General features: G+C 36.2%; 1 protein-coding gene across 2 annotated transcripts in view; it reads right to left on the bottom strand.

The window, feature by feature from the left end:
- Nucleotides 1-1242: 1242 nt before the first annotated feature.
- LOC127792219 (uncharacterized) overlaps nt 1243-23851 on the bottom strand; it is a 36353-nt gene continuing 13744 nt past the window's right edge. For both annotated transcript variants that reach the window (XM_052322656.1, XM_052322657.1), the window contains exons 7-16: nt 23653-23793; nt 13668-13712; nt 9126-9292; nt 8814-8892; nt 8659-8744; nt 8077-8206; nt 5851-5983; nt 4268-4422; nt 2711-2909; nt 1243-2096 (exon numbers count right to left, since the gene is read on the bottom strand). In XM_052322656.1, coding sequence (XP_052178616.1) covers nt 1891-2096; nt 2711-2909; nt 4268-4422; nt 5851-5983; nt 8077-8206; nt 8659-8744; nt 8814-8892; nt 9126-9292; nt 13668-13712; nt 23653-23793 — 1341 coding nt within the window. In that variant the 3' untranslated portion in view covers nt 1243-1890. The remainder of the gene's footprint in view (nt 2097-2710; nt 2910-4267; nt 4423-5850; nt 5984-8076; nt 8207-8658; nt 8745-8813; nt 8893-9125; nt 9293-13667; nt 13713-23652; nt 23794-23851) is intronic.

Here is a 23851-nt window from a genome sequence, read left to right as displayed (position 1 = left end):
GCAACAAGCAAAAACCTCACCCAAAAACAATATTCTCGCCTAGGTCTAAAAAACACAAAGAAAAGAAATTCGATATGATTTATTGACTATTATATCTTCATTGAACCATAAATAAGATTATTTGTTGGGCGGCTAGACTCCAACCCTAATGCAAAAATAAAAGTTCAAGCAAGACTAAAATCTTATACTGAAATTCAAACTACTAAAATCTTGTTAGCTTGGTCCATAAATTCAATAGCTAGGACTGCAACGTCACGGCAAGACGCAGCCGACACATGGTTCTTCAATCTCAATAGTGGATTTGATCATCATTCATCAGAGTTATCTCCATTCAGATTCTTGTGTCCAAAATAGTATTTTATTTTTCAAATAGGCTTTGCTGGTTTTTCTAAATATTGTTTCCTTGGTTGATTGTGTGTCCATTACTAAGAGTTAAAAATGATTGAAATTTGACATTATCGTCCTTGCGCAATTTCTCACGACTTGTGATTTTAATTTCAATAAAAAATAAATAAATAAATTACAAATAGAGACTTTATCTCATCACATAAGATAAAAAATTAAATTTACGATCTACTGATACAAATCCCAATTTATTATGACCCAACCACTTGACCTGTGTCCTAACAATAAAAATATTAAAACTTGAAACTCAGGAAGAAGTTCGTAAACTTGTGGTTATAATGGGGCTCTTTGTATAGATTTTGAGTCCATTGCTTCCTTTTTCATTTTTGGACTGCACATGTGAAAATATCAGTTGGCTTAGGCTGCTAATGTTGAGTGAGTTGTTTAAAATTATAAATTGTATTTGTAGGACAACACATGATTCAAGTCAAATAAATTAATCTAATCACAAGCAACATCGAATCAAACTAACTCAACCCACTTCAGCTCAGGTATGATTGAGGTAGGATTCCAAATCCAAAACTTGTAGTTACACTAAAGATTATGTTCTGAATAATTTCATAGATCAACAACAATGTAAATGCCACAATCGAAAATCAAAATACGTACAACAGCATTGAGCAAACCATTTGAAAACAAGAAATCCACCTCCCTACAAGAAAGTTGAGAATTTTTTACACTACTGCAAAATAGAATGAAAGATTTGGCAGATCATTATATCGAAGAGTCAGTTTAAGTCACTCGTGGATCTACGCCTGGACTTGACCGAAGAAAATATCAAATTAAAACACAACAAAACCAACCCAATCACCTTAGTTCGGACAAGTTCTCGAGCCGTACTCAAACCAGGGCTAATTCCCATTGCCCTGCTTGTAAAAACTGTGATAAATGGTGAAGAGATTTGATAAACCATTAGATGTCTCTGTGGAAAGGGTACAGACCAAATATGGGATCATCACCTTCCAAGACCTACCCCTTTCCCTCATGTGCAACATAATAATCGCTTGGCATCTGTTAAATTTACAATCGAACTATTACAAAAATAATCTATAAAAATAGGAAGTTTCTCAATTCTCATAGAACAAACTACTCATCTAACTTAAATGGGGCATAATATCCCCTACGGCAAAACTGCCCTTGTAGATATCACAAGGGACCAGTGTAGCCCTCCCAAATGACCCAATCCTCACAGCAAGAGGATCTTCGGGTGGTCCACCAATTTGAAATAACGATATTTCTAAAGCATAAGATCCAATTTCTTTATGTTCTGAAATAGATCCAGATGGTCAATGTGTTGATAGAGTGAGATTCTCCCAGAGATAAAGCTCTTGAACTGCTGCTTGCTTCATACTAAATTGTTTCGTGATTTTTGCAACATCTTGCACGAACAGAATGCATAAATCTACCAATCAATCATACCTCTTCCTTGATGAAGTACATCTGGGAGAAAGTGGGTGCTGCTCATCAAACATAAAATAGACTTGCTTACTCCATAACTGCAGTTCTCTTTTCCAGCAGCGACTCCAAAAATGATGAACATAATTTGGTAAGAGGAGGAAGGCTATGAGATGATCCACTGAATATCGTCTCCCAGGGCCTTTCAGATGGTGCAAATGGGATAGCTGGAGTCTGATCTCTCTTCAAATTAAACTCTGGTAACTCTCCGTAGATTGAAGCATAGCCAAATTGGCCTGTAAAAGGAAAAGATAAGGAACTTACTCATGACTTTTCATTGTACTGATACTACTACTACAGAAAAATGCTAATTATAATACTAAATGGAATTTTAACAGTATTATGACAAAAATTTGTTAGCCTCCCTGAAACAGTGAAATAACTTTTGCCATTTCTTTTGATGCCCTGGTCTAGTTGTTGCATAAGGAATACAATCATAATACACAAGCCCAACAGAAGCATTTATGGCATTGAGCGACCATACCACAATACAAGTTATATTTACATTTCTGTAACACATTTTTGTGTTGAAGAAAATATTGTGCTTCTCTATTTTCTCAGGTTTCGGAAACCCCCGCTTCTTGGCCATAGTGGCTTTTGTTTTTCAGCTGATGAGATTTTGTTGTAGATAGTGCTTGTTTTTATTCTTTCTGCCAATTTATTGGGCATGCCTGTCCCTACGGTAAATTTGTTTGGTTTGTTTATTTGTGAATAAATAAATAATATGGATAAAGGATCCTCAGTTGCCAGCACAGGTCAACGATGATACAAAATGTGCACTTGTACAAAATCTGATTTTACATTCTGTGGTGTATGAATATGGAGATGACAAAAACTGAACAGGACTTACCAGTCTCCTGAAAGGCAGCTAAACTTTTCCCTCGAACAATTCCCTGCTCAGATGCTTGTTCCCCATATGGATCAAAGAGGATGTATTCATGATCAGCATTTACATATGCAAGTAGTAGAGATGATGGATCTTCATCTGATTTCTCCTCCAAGGCAACTGGATTCGTTTGATGAATGAAAGCAATCCCCCCACCCAGGGCCTGCAATATGATATTCAATAATCCAACCAATAAACAAGAACCATCTAACACACTACTAGCTGTGCATATCAATAGTTCCAGAGAAAGAGTAAAAGAAGCAGTCAGATTCTAACAGCCCATTTGATATCTGAATTAAATAGTAATGGGATAAAGTTGAAGATGGGATAAAATAGTGATGGGTATAACATGCAGTTAAAACTATCACATGTTTGGTATGTCAAATTGTAAATGAGGTATTACTGGTCATTAATTGTTAAATGACCAAATTGGTCATCAATATAAATATATCATAATTATAGAAAATATATTTTTAAATTACAACAAATATATTTTGATTGCAAAAAAATATACCTAAATATATGTAAGATCAATCTGCATCTTCAATTTTCATGACATCACCATCTTCAGAAATTCAAAATAGGTTTGGACAAGGTGAAGAGAATTCCATGGCTGCAGGAAGCAACGACTGGAATTTGGAGAGGTAGAAGACAAGTTTAAGCAATGAAATGGAAACCAAAATGAAACAGAATGGATCCAAAATTGACAGAACCAAACCAAATCAAAATTGATGAAGATGGCTTTGAACAGAATGAATATTACAGTCTGGAAGAATTTTGATACAAATAATATATAAAAATTACAGTCTGAGTTTGTTGGTAATCCCATCTTCCTTTTTGTACCAAACAAAGTACTACCGTGTGTCAGGTCGTATTGCCACCAATTAATCTGCTTACCAAACAGGCCATAATAGGTTGGAATATAACTTGACAGCACATTGTGCATATTGCATAAAATTTGCAATGCATCAGTGATTGCTTCAAGACCTTACATCTAGTTTTTTGCCTTTTTGTTGATGAACTAAATATTGAGCAAACAGTTTGAATTTCAAAAATTATGAGTGTTGGAGAGGAACTATAGCCTCCAAGAATGAGATTGACTCTGCTACACTTCCTAGATAGAAATCCAACCGCATTAATTGGATATTCCAAAGACATCTGTATCCATAACACCATTGTATGCACATCGGTTTGAAGACTAGCCATTTTAGATTTTGGAGTACTTATGACTATGTTCATGAGCACAAATATAAATATTTATGTCTATCTGTATACATAGCAACAAATTAAATGATCAGACAAAATAACATCAATTAAATTCAAACATAACTATCACAGTGAAACCAAATTTTTTAGATGCCACAATATTACTTTGGTGTATATATATCCTTTGAAGGGGTATAAATATTCAAACAAGAGTAAAATGAGGCATATCCAAATGGGATTGAATTGATGATATTGCCACCATCAGGTTAATGGGAGCAGGGAGAGTGAAAACAAGAGAGAGAGAGAGAGCCTTACCTTCTTTACAAACCAGGTGCCAGCAGGTACTGGGTCTTGATCCTTAAATAATAAAATTGCCCCATCTTCACTTCCTAAAGACTTTCTTAGTTTAGATGATTCAGGAAGATGGACAAGAACAGCAAAGGAAGAACCATCATCTGTGCACGCTACAGCTGCATGAACAAACATAATGTCATTAAGATACCTGACAGAAGAATGTAGCTATTTCTCAAGCATTTAAAGGAAATATTTATAGACACACGCACACACAGAGCCATCCCTCCCCCTCCCCCTCCCCCCCCCCCCCCCAAAAAAAAAAGCTATTGTGAAGCATGGGATTGAGAACCCACCTGATTTACCTCGTGTTAAAATATGTCAGATTTACCTATAGTGTCTGACTCAAATATATGGTGGCAAGGACCCAAAAGAAAGAGCTCTTCCCCAGCTCAAGACTGGAGGGACAGAGCTGCTATTGTCCAAGATGGGAAGAAGGCAATTGCTGCTTTAGAGAGAAGATCAGCCATGAGGATTCCAAAAAAGGTATTTGGATTAGCAAGGAGGGTCAACTGCTGAAAGCAAACAAGAGAGCTCAGTTGGAGTTCAACCAATTGCAACAATGGATCAGGAGAACTCAGCTGACTGCTGCAGACATTTTTGTGCTAGCCTGCTTGCTCTGACTGGGAAGTTGGTTAGTTGAGGGGAATTAGTTGGTAACTAGAGGACTTAGAAGTTGGCAATTAAAAGGGTTATCCAATTGCTATAATTTTTGTATGAGTACTTATAATTGAAGAGTTGTACAAAAAGGGGAGATCCAATTATAATTCTCAGAGAATCATTTGAATATAAATTTCACTTTCTTATTTCCGTTTCCTTTCTCTTCTATCGAGTTTTTCTCTTTCCCTCTCATATCACCTCTTCTACTTCCTTCTTGAAGAAGCTGCTCACTGGCTCAAAAGCAATGAACTTCCAACTGTTATCAGTCTATTTGTAGCATGGGATTTTAGAATGAGATTTGGGGACCACAAGATACATAGAGCATGTAATGATGACATGACAGTATAGGGTGTCATACTTCACAATTCCCACCAAAACATCAAAAATTCCTAAATGTCTTGATCATGAGTCTGCAAGACCTACCACCTGTTACTAAGCTTGTCTAGGCTTCTAGGAGCATGCTCAACCTAGAAGTGTATATTGTTCTCTAATTTAGTTATTGTAATAATCATCATAGAGCATGTTCAACCTAGGATTGCACCACTTTAGAATCCAAGACAAAACAAAGTCTAAAGATTCAATCAGTAACATGATTCCAATTTCTCCATCATGCCTGAGAGATTAGGGCATATATAAAATCTCTCAGGGCATGTATAAAATTACAGTAAAAAGGCAGACCCACCCACCCAAGCTTCAATTTTCATCCCTTTGTGCATGTACCAATGCTTTTTTTGACGGGCACATGCCAGTGCTCTTAGGGAAGAGAATTTATTTATTTATTTTTATGTGTGTGTTTGGTTGGGGGGAGGGGGCATTGATTGAAGAGGCTGGGAAGTTGTTTTAACATGTTTATTTGAAATTATTTACACAAAAGACTTTATACAAACCTTCTGCTTGAAGCTTATATGACCAGGTTACAGAAAGCTTTGACATACTCCAAACAGATACCCCAGCGTTTGAACCTTGGCTTGCAGACACGAGATATTCTGACTGCCCAACAAAGGACAGGTTGACAATTGGCTGTGAGAAAAATCATGGATTCAATATGAGAGAAAGAGAAAGTTAACCACCCCTTTGTGAAATATGTACACCCAGACATTTCAAGATCAGCTCTGCAAAAACATGAATTCTGCTATCAACTGCAGTAAACTAAATGGAAGTCACCAATGAGTCAAGGATGCAGGTGTTGCTGGCATCACATCATGGGAGGCAGTTAATACAGTTATAAAGCTCATTTTTATACTTGTTTTTTGTCCCAAATTGTGTGCTACTAATGTTTTAAAATCATCTTAAATGAGTTTCATGATTTTTAATAATTTATTTGAAATAATTAATTTCAAGAGTTTTTATCTACAACTTTAAACTTAAAAAGCCATAACACATATGCATTAAATAGACTAACAACGAAGTCTTTTTTTTTTTAGGCTCAACTAAGAACTCTTTAAATTCATTTAAATTTTTTGCCAATAAACATATCTCACTGTTATTGGACATCTATTTCCTATTTTATATGATACATAATTGTATCAACCATACTAATTTTTTAGGTAATAATAAGCAGGAAATAAAAATATTTGTAATAGATTTTTTTTAATTACACGACATAACATGTAATCACTTAATACTAAATTTAAGAATATTTAGTATACTTGAGAAAAGAAGTTCCTCAGTACCCAATCTTAAGGTTAAGCATTACTAATTAAATATTTTCAGCACTATAAGATTCAGAATAAATTCTTTATTATAACTAAAAATTTAGTCTTATCAAGTAGTGTTTTTAAACCATTTGTCATTAGTTAATGTTTTTACAATTAGCATTAATTTGTACGTTAGCATCTGTTTTGAATAACCTTAAATTAAATAATATTACAAACAAAGTCAAAAAAGTAACATTTGCGCCATAATTTCAGTTATCTATGACATTCATAAATTTTAAAAACAAGTAATAAATATTCAAAATAATAGAGATCATCTTTTTTCTTCCCTTTTCTTTTGGCAATTTTCACACAGCACACATTTTCTATTTGTTATATCTATTCGTTAAGTCAAAATGGAAAAAAAAAAAAAAAGAAGTTAGTTTTACCTTCAAGAAAACACAAACAAAACTTAAAGGCAACTCATACCAGTGCCAACACCATGTTTAGGTTTTTTTTTTTTCATGGTAAAAGCTATGGGTTTCTAACAGCCTCCTATGATTGTAGCAAACTTGTAAGTTCAGTTTGTGAATTGCAGAATTAAAAATTCATTCTAAATTGCAACAAACCTGAAAATTTGGTATTTTTTTGTAATTTACCATAAAACAAATTATAACAATTATCAGTATAACCAGGTGTAACAGTCCATAACATCACAGAAACAGGATTGTGCATGCAAATCTCATTAAAATGAGATATTGGAGCCATAAGAGGCACAACCCCCAACAAGAGGATTATGTAACAGGAGCAACCCCCAACAAAAGGATTACACAACCCAACAAGAGGATTACATAAAGGCAAATAGCCATTTGTTGTTTCAAGTTATGCAGCCTGCACATAAAACTCAAGAAGAACTGGGGCAAAGTTGTTTCCCCATCAAAACATCAGCAACTTGGCTCCAATTAACATATTTCACACATTTGTTAAAAGCCAAAGTTGGCAATGACATCATGGTGAAAATATCAGTGTACAATGCATATCTCAAATTCAGAAAAACAAAAAAAGGGAAAATTTTGCAAGAGTAAAAAATTAAGGGGCTGTTCTCTTCGTGTTTTAGTTTTGAATTTTAAATTCATTTTCAGTTTTGTGTTTTGAGTATTTGTTTTGAGATTGCTGAAAACTCGTTCTTTTTGTCTATAGCGTTTTCAGTGTTTCGGAAATATTGAACGTGATGAAAACAGCCAAAACGACTTTTTGCTGTTTAGAGTTTTCTTTATAAATTTTTTTCTTTTTTTCGAAAATGCGTTTTTGAAAATATGAAAGTAAATATGTTTTCACTGTTTTGGAAAACTAAAAACTGAAAACAGTCTGAAAACAATAAAGAGAACAGGGCCTAAAATATTAATATGACAGGAGATGTTCAGAAAGTATATATCATGCCAACTTTTAGATAACAGAAACAAGGAGTTATAGAATCACCTCTAAACCATCGCCAATTACAGCCACAAGAACATTCTTCTCAGGATCCCACAATGTAATAAAAGTTTCTGCTGCAACAGCCAGGACAGAACCATCAGCAGAAAATGCAGCAGCTGTCATGGGTTTTTTCCTGTAAGGCAACAAAAGATTCATTGAGATGAAACAGACAATAACAAGCAGAATACCTAGATGAGACTCTAAAATAAATCCATAATATGAAAGCATTTCTACATTATTTTTTTTTTTCTTTTGATAAGTTGAAGCATTTTCTGTATCAAGAATTAATACCAGCACACAGAAAATAGGAAATTTTATTAAAAAGTGCAACAAAAATGGCCTCTAGATATAAATTAGTTGATGGTCAGCACTCTGCTAGGAAAGTACATGCACTAAATGCAGCTAAACCTTTTATGAAATAGAAATAGCTTCTCGCATCTTCATTGAACTCTTTTGAATAACATGTTTCACTTCTCCATTTCACCCTTATACTGTCCAAGTAATCTCTTAAATTATGTGTTACTAGCCTGCAGTGGCAACAAAAAACAATCATATCTTTTTGAATTGTTAACGGCAAGATCGTACTTGTATGAACCAACAGCATGGCATGTCCAGCCTGCTTTCTGCTGCATTTGAGCTTTGCACTGCATCTCATTACTGCCAACCCAAATCTGCAAAACTAAAAACATCAGGAATAAAATAGCTTACCAGAAAAGTTTCCCTAGAATTGACTAAATTACCTTGAAGTCACCACCACGGGAAGTGCTGACAGCCATACGATGTGTTGGATGGAAAGCAATAGATGAAACACCCGACTCCCTGCACAGTATTAAGCAGGTAATCTAATGTTATTTCTGCATTATAACAGCTAATAGTTTTCTGCTCAATGTTTCCAGCTTCAGAATAAACAAATAAAAAGTTGATATGTGCAAGAGAACTTCCTTTGTGCTTTTAGCCTATATTTATCGAGTTCATAAGAAGAGCAATATGCATAATCAACACATTCTCAAAATTTTTCAACCCAGTTTTAACTCATAAAGCTAATGTGAGACCTGTGTGGTTCATAGACAATGGTGGACAAGCTGAAATTCTTCTTCTGTGATCCACATGTCCAAAACTTGAGACTGACGAGGCCTCCCATTCCTTCTTCTGATAGTCTAGTTTCGACAGTACTCATGACACAGCCATCCAGAGAGAGGGCTAACAAAGTTATAACCAGCTACATTCACAAAATGGGAAGTTTTATCAACTCCATGGAGTAATATTATGAATATATCATAAAGTAGGTGACTTGAGGAAAACATAACAAAATAACATAAATGATAAGAACTCAATCCACAAGAATATAAAAGAGTTATGATAAGTTGGCTGCTGCTGCAAATTTCTTCAGTTATGCACCCAAAAAAAAATTAGGCCAAGTATTCCTTCTAGGAAATATCAAAATAGATCTTCTTGCATGGATTATACTTTCCTCTACCCTCTGATGAAGCACACAGTGTAGAAGGGAAGATGAAAAGATGGAGGAGAGAGGGAGAAAAGAGAAACAGACAAAATAAGGACGGCAAAAAAGTAGTAGGATTTAACAAGAAATGAGAGGCGAAAAAGATACTTAGAATTTTCATTAGTCTTTTTTCTTTCCTTTTGTTTGGAGCTTTCTTCATTCAATTCAATCATAAACGTTAAATAAAATCTTTATACAACAATAATTCTAGGTCTCCAACCAGTTCCATACATGGCTTCGTCCTCAACAAAATCTTTATATAGTGATTTGCTTATATATTCACGAAACTTTATCAAACTAAAAATCCAAATTAAACTAGGGATTTAACACATCATTGTAAACTACATTTGGAATTTTTAGTGAATGAAAGTATAAAGACTAAGGGAAAGAGAACATATCAGTTTTCATGTTTCATTAGACAAAGTGAAGTGGACACTTGTTTGCATGGACAAAGAAAAACCTTATTAGAGAGTGAAATGATTAAGGAAAAACAGGTTTTAAATATAACTTTATAGTTATCTTGTAAAAAATAGGATACAGTTGACATTTAACAAAATTATTCTGTTATTTACGTAAACATCCATTTTGATGTTACTGAATTTTGAAGCTTTTTTGTTATTCCCTAAATACCTGTCATGAAACTAACCAAAAGCCTATGGATATATTCAAAAGTGAGGCCTTTAACTTTATTAACCATCCCACTTCACCAAACCTTAACTTGAAAAGTTTTTGTCACCCCAATTATACATCCACCAAGCCCCTTGCTTACATGGTGAAATTATTTGTGTAAATTACACAACACATATTTTTTATTTAATAAGATTAATATTTGGTCATTGTAAGTTGATGTGAATGCTGTCATTTTGACAAAACTTAGAAAATAAAAGACGCAAATAATGTGATAAAAAAATATTTTCTATTTTTAATTGCAACCATGCATCATGTGTGCCCAATTTCTACTATATAAAAAACAAATTGAACACTTTATTTCCCCTTCATTTCTTCCCAAAATTGGAAGGCAATGAAGGGAGAGGGAAAATGTTTAAAATGCTTGTACCTTTTATATTTTCTAATCACTCCATTCATCTCCCTTTCCCTGCTAGAAGATTGCCCAAACAACCTGTTCACTTATTATTTCCTTCCAAATCTTTCATTTACTATCTAAATTCTTCAATCCAACCAAGGTGCTAATCTTCCAAAGTTCCTAAACAAATAAAATTTTAAAATAATTATAACTAGATTAAAAATAATTGAGACTATTTATCCTTATAATTCTCCTCAGCTATGCAAAGGTCCCCTCCAAATAGAGAAAGACAGTCAATGGAGCACTAATACTTTTTAACTTTCAGGAATCAAAAAAATGAATTTTCTTTTCACAACATGGAATGGTCCTGATGTCTAAATAATTTTCCAAACTTAGTAAATATCTCCCCAAAGTACGAAAATAAAGAGAATTCTGTCCAGCCCCTTGAATGGGCTGGAATTGAATCGGAATTTATGAGCAATTCCGTTAGAACAGATTTAGGAAGAGAGAAGAAAGAGATAGAGAGAGACGAGAGAAGAGAAGTGAGAAAGAAGAGAATTATTATTCATTTCCAAAACTGCCTTTCTGTTGCATTCTTCCCTTATTTATTCATAGGTAGGTTAGTTAGTTCTAACCTCCTCTCCCGCCTTCTATTCTCCTTCTACTTACTAAAAAAATACCCCTCAGTCCTAACAATTCTTATAACAAGAAAGGATGCAATCTGATCCTCATGTCGCATTGAAAGTGACAGAAGTGAAGTCATTGTCGATGATATGCCCTAATGTTAGATTTGGATGACATCTTTTGAGAATATAAATTAATCTTTACAATTAATTAAATAATTATATCTTCATTCATAACTTTCCAATTGTATATGAATGAGTCCCTAGATATCCTGATAATCTTATTTTTAAGTTGTTAAGAATGTGACAAAAATCTATAACATATGATTTTTTAAAGTGATTCTTAGTCTAAAGATTTCTCAAAAGAGGACTATGACTAATCGATTATAGACTAGTACATGAGTTACAACCTTTGATTTGTATAAGATACTAATGTTAAAGAATGATAAGTCACATGCCATATTGCATGAGATGCAAATAGTAGACATGTGAGCAAGCGTTGGTTGAGCATATACTAAATGTGACACATATAACAGATCACATCGCTAAGAAGATTAATGATCTATTACTTATTTTCGATTGTGCATCTGATCCTTGGACCGAAGACAATACAGTTTGTCTTGTATGTCGATGTCGAAGATTTGCCATTGAGCAGAACCATCCGAAGTGAAGTGAGATGTGGAAATGCTCTCTGTGTGGTCTCTATGCAGTGGTGTATGGAGGCAATTGATTGCTGATGGGATCTATTGACCTCTGGCGTAAGGTGAACATCCTATACAATCTCAGTTGATCAGTGATTGTAGAAAGTCTTGACCAAAGCAAGCAAGATTGGAAAGGAGTTTCCAATGTCGGAAGGCGTTCTGATATGTCATCTAGATCACTCAAAACTAGATCTTGGCATAGTTACTGAGTCTTATGAGTTTAATTGGTCCATGGCTCTCACTCGATCGAGATGTTAGTCAGTGGAAGGATTATAATATACAATAATCAAAAGCCCTAAATAGGTTTACTTGAAGTATTGACTTTATTGCTGATATGATCGTTCTAAGCAATTTATAAACGTAAAAATTAATCTAGATTTAGAAGGAATATGCAAAAACCTTATTCATGGTCAAATTCAAGCTTACTTGAACAGCACTCCAATTTGCAGATCATAGCTAAAAATGTTCTAAGCTCTTCTACTTTTATTTTCACCAATGCATCCTTTTCTACTGTTTTGTCTTGTATATGGATATATACATTTTCACTAAGGCTGGGCTGGCTGATTATGGTTCTTGCTTGTTTCTGGACGGGATTTTGAGACACCACTGATTTGGTCGATTAATAATGCTGAGTGCTAAATCAATAATGAATCTGTAAAATTCTTGGAAATACTCACTCACTTTAGTAATTAATTTCATTTTCCACTGAAAGATAAAAGGGGGAAGGGAATCCATCAAGATTTTTGGCTCACAATAGAACTAGGGCCTAAATCAAGTAATTAGCAGTCCAATCTGTCCAGCTCTCTGACACAATATTTTCAGTTCCTATGATGGTGACTGCATCTGCTGGCATGTGATGTCCGGCCATAGAATCAAGTCCTTGTGAATTGCAAAGCTACTTTTAATTTCAGAAGTTGGGAATGCCTTGCTTCAAGTCCAATACAGGTCAAATAGGGGGCCTTGATTGTGATTCAATTGGGTACAAAGTGGGTAATTGGCAAATCTAGGTCAAGGTGCGTCAAAAGCACTTTCTCTGTCATCTTCTTCATAAGATGAAGAAGAATGAGCCCTAGTCTCCAAGCACAGTAGCCACAACCCGAATGAGAGCAAAGGACTTTGGCAAGGCTACAAAAGGATTTGATAGCAACAACCAACTGAAGCTTTGCTCAGCAATGAAGGGGCAGGCATTGAGGCTACTATTGCTGTAATTATCCGAATTTAGCTGCCTTTGATGGTAGTGAATTATGGTGGCCAAAAGCTTATGCACAACAGCAGTCAACAGCAGAACCTCCATAGTCCACATTGTAGCAAGAGCTAAAGGTGCCTAGCCATGCCGTGCTCATTGCCAGAGACCAAGCAGCAACAGGAAGTCTCTTTGTGATAAAGGAGAATTGCCAAATGGAAAATGGGAAGTGGCACTCTTCAATAGTAAATTGCAACTATATCATGAGCTTCATATTGGACAAAAAGATCAGCAAAAGGACAAATGAATACTCAGCTTCAGTCTGAAAGTGACACAAGGCGCATAATGACAGAAAAAGATTAGCAAAATTAAAGATAGCTAAAGACTATAATCTGAAAGTGGCATAATGACACCAACCATAAACAGGAGCTAGCAAGACCTATTACATCTTAACATGGTAAAAAGCAATGTAGGACAACTATGATGATATTTACCTGTTAACCTGTAAAATAAAAGGCTCAAGAATAAATATTAGGTAGAAATATAAAGGAACTACTCCTACCGTGAGTTCATCACCAGGTTGATGGTTTCTTTCACAAATTTGAACCTGCAATGAAGAACAGAGATCAGTATAACTCCAACACACAAACAGATTGAAAGAAATGAAGACTAAATATTGAAAATATCTGTAATTAACTAATTCGAAGCAATGGTATGCATTTTGTTGGAAAATCAGATCCCACAATCTATGGGATTGATTATAATCAACCTTAATTGTTGGGATTGATTGATTGATTGATGTAAATTAGTAATTGATGTAATTAGGATTCCTTCTTTTTTTCTTAGTTATAGGGATTTGATTGATTTTCTTTCTCCTATATATATTATAACCATTCCTAGTGAAGATTAGAGAACTATATACTAATTTTTCTCACAATTAGTTCTGTATTTCAATTGTGGAAATCTACAATTAGTTGGAAGTCTAACCTTCAACCAATTGTGGCATTATCAACCAGAGAATCTGAATATATAGCTGTAACTAAGGCTGTTAAAAAGTCTTTGTGGTTGAAAGGATTGATCAATGAGCTCCTAGTATATAATGTGAACGTTATCCTAAAGTGTAATAGCCAAAGTGCCATACACTTGGCTAAAAATCAAAACCACCATGAAAGGACAAAACACACTGACATTAACTATCATTTTATAAGAGAAATTCTTGAGAAGAAGGAGATTGCTCTTATTAAAGTTGCAGGAAATGATAATGCAGCTGACATTTTCACTAAAGCTGTTCCCATGTCCAAATTACTTCACTGTTTAAAGCTGTTACAGTTTGATGTGTTTTGATTGATCTTTTTCAGGGTATTCAGGAAGAGAACAGAACAAGAATGCCGAAGTTCCAAGTTTACTCGACGCAAAATGGTGGAGATTTGTTGGTGTTTTTCCCGAGTTGATTGTGTATGAAGTCTAGAAGAAATCAAAGAGAATATAAAGATGATCATGTGGCAGTTAGATTGCAGGACTTAAATGTAATAAACTATAATTAATAGGGGTAGTTTAGACTTTACAACAGTCGGTTATTTCCCCTTGGAAGATCTGCCTCTCTAGTTTATAAATAGAAGGGTGCGGAGGCTAGATTTGTCCATCAATCAATTTTTCATTTCATTCTCTTGTGTTCGAGTGCAGTGAGAAGAGAGAGAGCTATGATAGAATAGTTCTTGGAGTTTTCGTGTGAGGATTGTATTCGAGAGATAAGAGAAGGCGAGTGAGAGGGATTCTTGTACTGATTTCCTAAGTTCTTAGTGGATTGTTTTCTTCTTGGAGTGTTGGATGTAGTGCCATTTCTATGGCATGAACCAGGGTAAATCAGGTGTATTGCATTGTGGTTTGCTTTCTTGTTTCTCTTTTAATTCTGTTTGATTACTTACTTTCTGTTTTTATCCTCGTGTTGTGATTGATTTCGGTGAGAATATTGAGGGATTCTTGGGCCATATTAGTACTCGATTTTAACAATCAAGAATCTTAGTGGATTGCTCTCTGACCGAAAGCTGGATGTAGGATCACATTTGTGATCTGAACCAAGATAATCGCTGGTGTTCTTGTGGTTTGCATGTTCTGTCTCTATTTTAATTCTTTTTCTATCTTATTTTCTGTTTGTTGCGTGAATCAAGAAGTGTGTGTGTTATATTGGGCCAAAAATTAGTGTTCCAATGCTCCCAGTTTTAACAAATTGGTATCAAAGCCGGTTCATTGTTTCAAAAAAAGGCCAAGATCCTTAGAAATCAATAGATATACCCACAGGAATGGCTTCTATAGCCTCTATCACACGGTATGATATTGAAAAATTCGATGGCCAAAATGATTTTGGCCTTTGAAAAATACACTGTTTGGAAACCTGGGACTAGAAGAGGCTCTCAAAGGAGAGTCCAAAATGCCAAAGACCTATTTGGAAGATAAGAAGAAGGAAATAGGAAAGAAAGCCGTCAATACCCTAATCCCAAGTCTAGGAGACAAGGTCCTGCGAGAGGTTTCTAAGATGCAAACTACTACAGAACTTTGGTTGAAATTAGAGAGTCTATATATGACTAAGTCCCTCTCTAGTAGATTGTATTTGAAGCCTAAATTCTTTACTTTCAAGATGCGAGAAGAGCAGAAACTTCAAAATCATATTGACAATTTTAATAAACTGTGTCTTGATTTAGAAAACATAGATGTGAAATATGATGATGAAGACAAGGCTCTAGTTCTATTGCATTCATTACCTAGATCCTATTCGTTGACATTTTAAAACATGGTAGGGACACATTGACTCTTGATGATGTTATTGGAGCATTGAACTCCAAAGAATTGCAACAGAAGGTAGAGGGAAAGCATTCAATAAGTGAGGTACTTGCTGTGAAAATCAAATCAAATAGAAGAGACCCTAGGAGTAGAGGTAGGTCTCGGTCAAAATCTAGAAATGGTAGGAAATCCATCAAATGCTACCATTGTCATAAAGAAGGGCATATTAAGAAGTACCCCACAGGGTTGCCCAGCGGTCAGATGGGGGAGGTGGGCTACCCTAGTTCCCAGGTTCGAATCCTCCCCCAGCGCAGTAGCTGGTGGATTATGCTCGAATTTACTCCTCGTCACTGAAAGGGCCAAGTGGCGGGGCGCCCGTAAGGAGGCGTAATCCCAAGGGCATATTAAGAAGCATTTCCCTAAGAGAAAGAAAGAATTGGAGGCAAATCAAACTCTGAAATCTCATCCTATATTTGTGAGTTTGACTATAATAGTGCTAATGCACTAGTGGTATCTAGCAAGGATGATGGGGAAATTTGGGTGCTTGACTCGGGTTGTTCATTCTATATGACACCCCATAGAGAATGGTTGCAAAATTATAAAGATATTGGTGGTGGTAGGATCCTTTTAGGAAATAACCATGAGTGCAACATTAAGGGAATTGGAGACATAAGGCTTAGGATGCATGATGGAATGGTTAAAACCCTAACCGCTGTAAGATATGTTCCTGAATTAAAAAGGAACCTAATTTCCCTTGGAGAATTGGATGAGAATGGCTATTCCTATAGGAGGGATGGTGGAGTTCCAAAGGTGTCAAGAGGTTTACTTGTTTGCATAAAGGCTGTTCTTCAGAATGGCACATATGTGTTGCAGGCATCCACATTGTGTGGTGATGCAGCCATAGGAGAAGCTAAGACATATGAGCAGTCTAGGGTGTGGCACTTTAGGATGGCCCATATTAGTGAACAAGGCCTTAAAGAACTATCCAATCAAGGAATTTTAGGTGCTGAAAAATTTACAGCATTAGATAAGTGTGAAATTTGTATCTTAGGAAAGTCTATAAAAGTCAAATTCCCTAAGAAAGCCACCCATTCATCGGAAGCCCCATTAGATTATGTACATTCGGACCTATGGGGCCCTAGTCAGTCCTTAACTTATGGAGGGGCAAGATATTTCTTATCCATTATAGATGATTACTCTAGGATGGTTTGGGTTTATGTTTTGAAATCAAAAGACCAAACTTTTGAGGCTTTTAGAACATGGAAAATCATGATAGAAAATCAGATGGTTAGGAAAATTAAGATCATTAGAACAGATAATGGTCTAGAGTTTTGTAATAAAGATTTCTCTCCCTAATGTGCAGTGAAAGTGGGATCCTTAGGCACCTTTCAGCCCCTGGAAACCCTAGACAGAATGGCTTAGCCGAGAGGATGAATAGAACCCTACTTGAGAGGGCGAGATGCATGTTGATACATTCTAGATTGCCTAAGTCCTTTTGGGGAGAAGCTGTAAATACAGCTGCATATGTAATAAATAAGTCTCCATCGACGGGTATAGGGTTTAAAACACCCTATAAAATGTGGAAAGGCTATAAGCCAAGCCTTGACCATATAAAGGTGTTTGGTTGTATAGCCTATGCCCATGTAAAGCAAGGCAAATTAGAGCCTAGGGCCAAACGATGTCTATTTATTGGCTATCCATCAGGGGTTAAGGGCTACAAACTATGGAGTTTGGAAGAAGGTATGCCAAGAACTATAGTGAGTAGGGATGTATCATTCAATGAGAATTCTTTCTTGAAAGAGGATAAGATAAGAGGATGGGAAAGAAAAGGCAAAAGCAGCTGTTGAAATTAATCAGAAACAGCAGATCATGATGCTGCCAGTGGCAGTCATGATACCCATGATGCTGCAAGTGACAGCCATGATGCCTATGATGCTGCTTATGACAATCCTATGGACTTGGCAGCAGACCAGCATAGTGCTGGTGCAAGATCCTCTAGCTTAGATAGCTTCCAGCAATCAGATGATGCTGATACCTCAAGTTATGATGGAGACCAGCACATTGACAGTGCTGGTTCATCAAGTTCAGGAAGTAACCCTAGTATAGATGGGTATAATGTGGCTAGAGATAGGCAAAGGAGAGTGGTAAGACCTCCATTGAGGTATGGGTTCTCTGATTTAGTGGCATATGCACTGTATAGTGCATTAGAAGTAGCTGGAGAAGAGCCTCTCACTTATGAAGAGGCTGTAAGATCTAAGGATTCAAAGAAATGGCTAGCTGCCATGGAATCCGAGATGGAATCACTTAAAAAGAATAAAAATTGGATCTTGGTTGATAGACCCTTAGGCAAGAGGGTGGTAGGCTGTAAATGGTTGTGTAAAATTAATGAAGGGGCAGGAATTGACTCAAAACATAGGTATAAGGCTAGGTTAGTAACAAGGGGTTTCACCCAAGTAGAATGTGTGGATTTTAATGAAGTGTTCTCATCAGTTGGGAGACACACTTCGATTAGGATATTACTTAGTGTTCTAAAACGCGCTAGACACTAGTCAGGCACTAGACAAGAGCCTAGCGCCTAGGACACCTAGGAAAAATGTTGCAAGGAGGAAGATGGCTTGCTGAGCAAGGAGGAAGATGGCCATACATACCAGAGGAAGAAGAGCGAGAATCGATAGGGAGAGAACGACCCGATCAGTGGAGAGAGAGAGAGAGAGAGAGAGAAAGAAAGAGAAACGACGAGATCGGCGTCGAGAAAGAGAAACAATGAGATCAGCAGCCAGAGAGAGAGAAATGACGAGATCGGCAATGACGACAAGTCCAGGAGAGACGACCCAGGCGGCGTGCGACGAGAGAGAGAGAACAGGAAAGAGGCAACTGACGAGAGAGAGAAAGGGAAAGATAATTGGCCCGAGCAGCCTAGGCGTCGTTCGGGCCCAGTGCCTAGGGGTGTTGATTTGGCCTTAATCACAGTAGCCAAGGGCCGCCTTGGCCACCTTTTTGAACATTGATATTACTTGCTATGTTTGCACATTTAGACCTAAGCCTAAAGCAGATGGATGTGACAACTACATTCCTCCATGGCGAATTAGAAGAGTATATTCTAATGGAGCAACCTAGAGGATTTGAGGTTAGGGGAAAGGAGGAGCAAGTTTGCTTGTTGAAAAAATCCTTATATGGACTAAAGCAATCCTCTAGGAAATGGTATAAGAAATTTGACATATTCATGATCAGCCAAGGGTCCAAGAGGAGCGATTTCAATTGTTGTGTTTATTTTAGACATATCTCATCTAAGATCTCCATATATCTCCTCCTTTATGTGGATGACATGTTGATTGCAAGTCAATCACATGTGGAAATTCAAAGTTTAAAGCTGAAGTTGAAATCAGCCTTTGAAATGAGGAGTTAGGAGAGGTTAGGAAGATTTTAGGGATTGAAATCTCTAAGAATAGACAGAAAAGGAAGATCCAACTATTGCAGAAGTCTTATCTTGAGAAGCTAATTAGGAAATTTCACATGCTGGAAGCAAAGGAAGTGACTGTTCCTTTTGCTCAGCATTTCAAATTGTCCCACATGCAATCACTTACTGATGAAGAAAGCATAAGAGAGATGAATAAGATTCCCTATTCAAGTGTTGTAGGCAGTCTTATGTATAATATGGTGTGTACAAGGCCAGATTTAGCCCATGCCATGAGTGTTACAAGTAGGTTCATGGCTAATTCGGGAAAAGACCATTGCACAACCGTTAAATGGATATTTAGGTACCTAAAAGAAACAATCAATATGGCATTAGTTTATGGTAGAGCTAGTATAGATAAAGAGCCTAACATTCTAGGGTTCACTAATGTTGATTGTGCAACAGATATAGATAAAAGAAGATCCTCTACAGGATATGTGTTTAAGATATAAAACTCAATCATTAGCTGGAAAACAAATTCACAATCTGTAGTGGCTCTTTCTATCACAAAGGCCGAGTATATAGCTGTTATAGAAGCTATAAAAGAGACCTTATGGTTGAGAGGTATAGTAGGTGAACTCCTAGAGAAGGATGTTAAGGCTACCCTAATGTGTAATAGCCAAAGTGCTACACTTAGCTAAGAATCAAGTTCACCATGAGAGAACAAAGCATATTAATGTGAGGTACCATTTTATTAGAGAGATACTTGAAAGAAAGGAAGTAAATCTAAATTCTAATTAAGGTGGATGGTGAAGAAAATGCAGCCGATATATTCACAAAGGCAGTTCCTATGTCTAAGTTGCACCATTGTTTAAGACTCTTGCAGGTTATATTATGAAAATGACCAGTTTTATGCAAGTCCAGATGATGAGCAGCTTGATGAGATTAGGTTCCAGACAAGAACTCAAGCAAACTGGTGGAGAATTGTTATTCAAGTTTTGCATTGAGTGGCTGGAAAGATTAGAAGGACTCGGACTTCCTATTGAGGATTATATGCGACAGTGGCAATTAGGAAATATAGTCTAATTGTATGGTTAATTAGTGAGGGGTAGATATGGAATTGTTCCATGTTTTTTAATCCCCTGTAACTTACGCCCTTGTGTCTATAAATCAGAGCCGTGGGGTAAATTGCCATAGACCCATATGATTGATCATTTCATTGTTGTGCGCGAGGTTGTATTGTGAGAGAAAGCTAGAGAAGATAGACTTGTAGTCTCCCAATTGTTGTTAGAAAAGGGGTAAGAGTTTGTACAAAGCACCCAATTTCTAACAATCTCACATATTCTCAGTCATCAGGAAGTTACACGGCCTTTATTTCCAAAGTAGATGAGATTCAAGTGCCCTACACTATTCTTAAAGCATTACAAGATCCACAGTGAAAAATTGTGGTGATGAAAGAAATGAAAGCTCTAAAAGAAAATGGAACGTGGGAGATGGTGGAGTTGCCTGAACGAAAAAAGATTGTTGGAAGCAAATGGGTGTTTACAGTGAAATATAGATCAAATGGCACTATAGAAAGATACAAAAGCTCGATTGTTGGCTCAAGGGTACACCCAAACCTATGGAGTTGACTATGAAGAGACATTTGCTCTAGTGGTAAAACTAAATACAATTCGAGTACTATTATCACTAGCTGCAAACTTGGATTGAGAACTACATCGGATGGACATTAAGAATGCTTTTTTGAATGGCACTTTGGATTATGACGTTTACATGAAAGCTCCTCTAAGATTTGAGATGTATGCTGGATCTGGGAAGGTATGTAAACTGAGAAAATCCCTTTATGGTCTAAAACAGTCTCCTAGAGCATGGTTTACTAGATTTAGCTCTGTTATGAAGAAACTTGGGTATAAACAAGGACAGACATATCACATTTTATTTGTTGTTAGAGTAGAAACACAACACTCTCTAGGACACTCACACTCACTAAGTCACGGATAGAGACTCACAAAACACTCATGGCAACAGGAATTACAAAACACAAAATTAAAGAACAGAAAATCAGAATCAAGAACACCACAAGATTATCCTAGTTCAGTCTCAAATTGAGATCTACGTCTAGATTGGCTTGGCCTTCACTTTTCCACTATCTTGTATAGGTTGATTACAAGTGCCTTTAACAAAACTCTCATAGCCCATATATCCTGAAAACTATAGAGTTCTCAACCTAAAGTATACACAGCAATACCCGCCTCACTCTAAGCACACATCCAAAAACCACTCGCTTGCAAGATAGAATTCCCACATAACGCACAAAATGAAGGTACCGCACAATAGCCCCCTCCCGACCCCTATTTATAAGCCATAGGGCAGAAGTTATAATAACTAAAAATAAACACCCCCAACTAACCGTTACCCATAACAATCGGCCAGCTATCCTTCTAGAAACAATCCTTCTAGAAGACTTTTCCTAACCAACTAAACAGGACATAAACAACATTGTTTTACATAAATTTCCTGATATCTATTTCACTAATCTAGTACAAATGTTCTAACATTTGTCAAAAGAAGTGATAATGGGAAGCAAATAGTTCTGATTGTCTATGTAGATGATATAGTTATCACAAGTAATGATATTACAGAAATTGTGAATTTAAAGAAAAACTCCAATCAAAATTCAAAGTAAAAGATCTCAGAACTCTAAAGTATTTCTTGGGAATGGGGTTTGCTAGGAGTAAATAAGGAATTTTCATGTCATAAAGAAAATATGTTCTGGATCTGTTGAAGGAAACTGGGAAACTGGGATGTAGACCTGCATCGACACCTCTAGAGAAGAATTGGAAACAGAAGATTACAAATGATGATCCTCTAGTGGACAGGGAGACCTATCAACACCTAGTTGGGAAATTGATCTATCTTATCCTTAACTAGGCCACACATCGCTTTGAGTGTGAGCTTGATCAGCCAATTCATGCATGCTCCCACGAAGAGGCATATGGATCCAGCAATTCAAATCCTGAGATACTTTAAAAGACAGTCCAGGAAAAGGATTATTGTTCAAAAAGACGAGTACTAGGGATGTAGTCCGGTACTCGGATGCAGATTGGGTAGGAGGATGATAATAATTCTACAACTGGATATTACACTATAGTTTGGGGAAATCTAGTCACTTGGAGACATGAAAAACAAACCATTGTTACAAGATATTACACTATAGTTTGGGGAAATCTAGTCACTTGGAGACATGAAAAACAAACCATTGTTACAAGAAGCAGTGCAGAAGCCAAGTTTCATGCAATGGCTCAAGGAACTTGTGAGCTCATTTGAATCCAAAGACTTGTGGCAGATTTAAACACGCCTATCACCAGTCCAATGAAACTTTACAGCGACAGTAAATCAACTATAACTGTAGTACACAACCCAGTTCAACATGACAAGATGAAACACGTTAGAATTGACAGACATTTCATCAAGTCTAAAATAGATAATGGAACTATATTCTTGTCCTATGTTCCCACAACTTCTTAGGAAGCTGATGTTCTTACCAAAGCTCTATCCAAACCGAGTTTTGAGTCTTGTGTGGACAAGATGAGAATGACTGACATCTATTCATTAGCTTAAGAGAGAGTGTTGGAAAATCAGATCCCACAATCTATGGGATTGATTATAATCAATCTTATCCCACAATATATGGGATTGATTATAATCAACCTTTATTGTTAGAATTGATTGATTGATATAAATTAGTAATTTATGTAATTAGGATTTTTTCTTTTTTCCTTAGTTATAGAGATTTGATTGATTTTCTTTCTCCTATATATATTGTAACCATTCCTAGTGAAGATTAGAGAAGTATATACCAAGTTTTCCCATAATTGTTCACATTTGAAGTAGGAGCAGACAGTATTTGATGTCAAATACTGAGGGGATCCAGCAAGCCCATACATACAACATTAAGATTGCAGCTGCCTAGCAACCAGGGATATAGCAAGGTTTGCATAATTATGATCGTGTAACCCATGCAATAAACCGACAGAACAGCAACAAGGCAGGCTTTACAGGAAACAGGGATATAGCTAGAAGATTTTTAAAATTGTAATTAAGTAATCCACGAAATGATTTGATCCATTTGGAGGGATTAAAATTGCATAAGGTTGACTGTTTCAACCAAAGAAGACATATATATTGTTTTAAATGCATATACAATTCATTTCTACAGCAAAGAAATCACGATAGAAAATGTCTCCTAAGCACAATTGTTTTCAAAATAGAAATTAAACTGAAGGAACATAAATAATCCCAACTGCCCATAAAACATTAACTGGAAATAACCATGACCAAATGAAGGATCTATATGATACTTGCACGTGCTCACCTCTGAAATTTCCCGGTCATCAAACAAGCTGTAGAATTGAATGCAGTAATTCTCAGCACGGACAGCAACCAACCCAGCAGTGGAATCAAAGACAAAACCACTACATGAGCCTTCATAAACCTCTGGAATTGGACAAGGAGGCTGAAAGTACAGAATAAGGATATTCTGAAAACATATTTTACTTTCCAAACGCGAACAG

This window comes from Diospyros lotus, chromosome 15, assembly GCF_014633365.1.
Source record: "Diospyros lotus cultivar Yz01 chromosome 15, ASM1463336v1, whole genome shotgun sequence".
Classification (NCBI taxonomy): Eukaryota; Viridiplantae; Streptophyta; class Magnoliopsida; order Ericales; family Ebenaceae; genus Diospyros; species Diospyros lotus.
The sequence above is the reverse complement of the archived record's forward strand: the minus strand, read 5'-3'. Positions and strand labels throughout refer to the sequence as shown.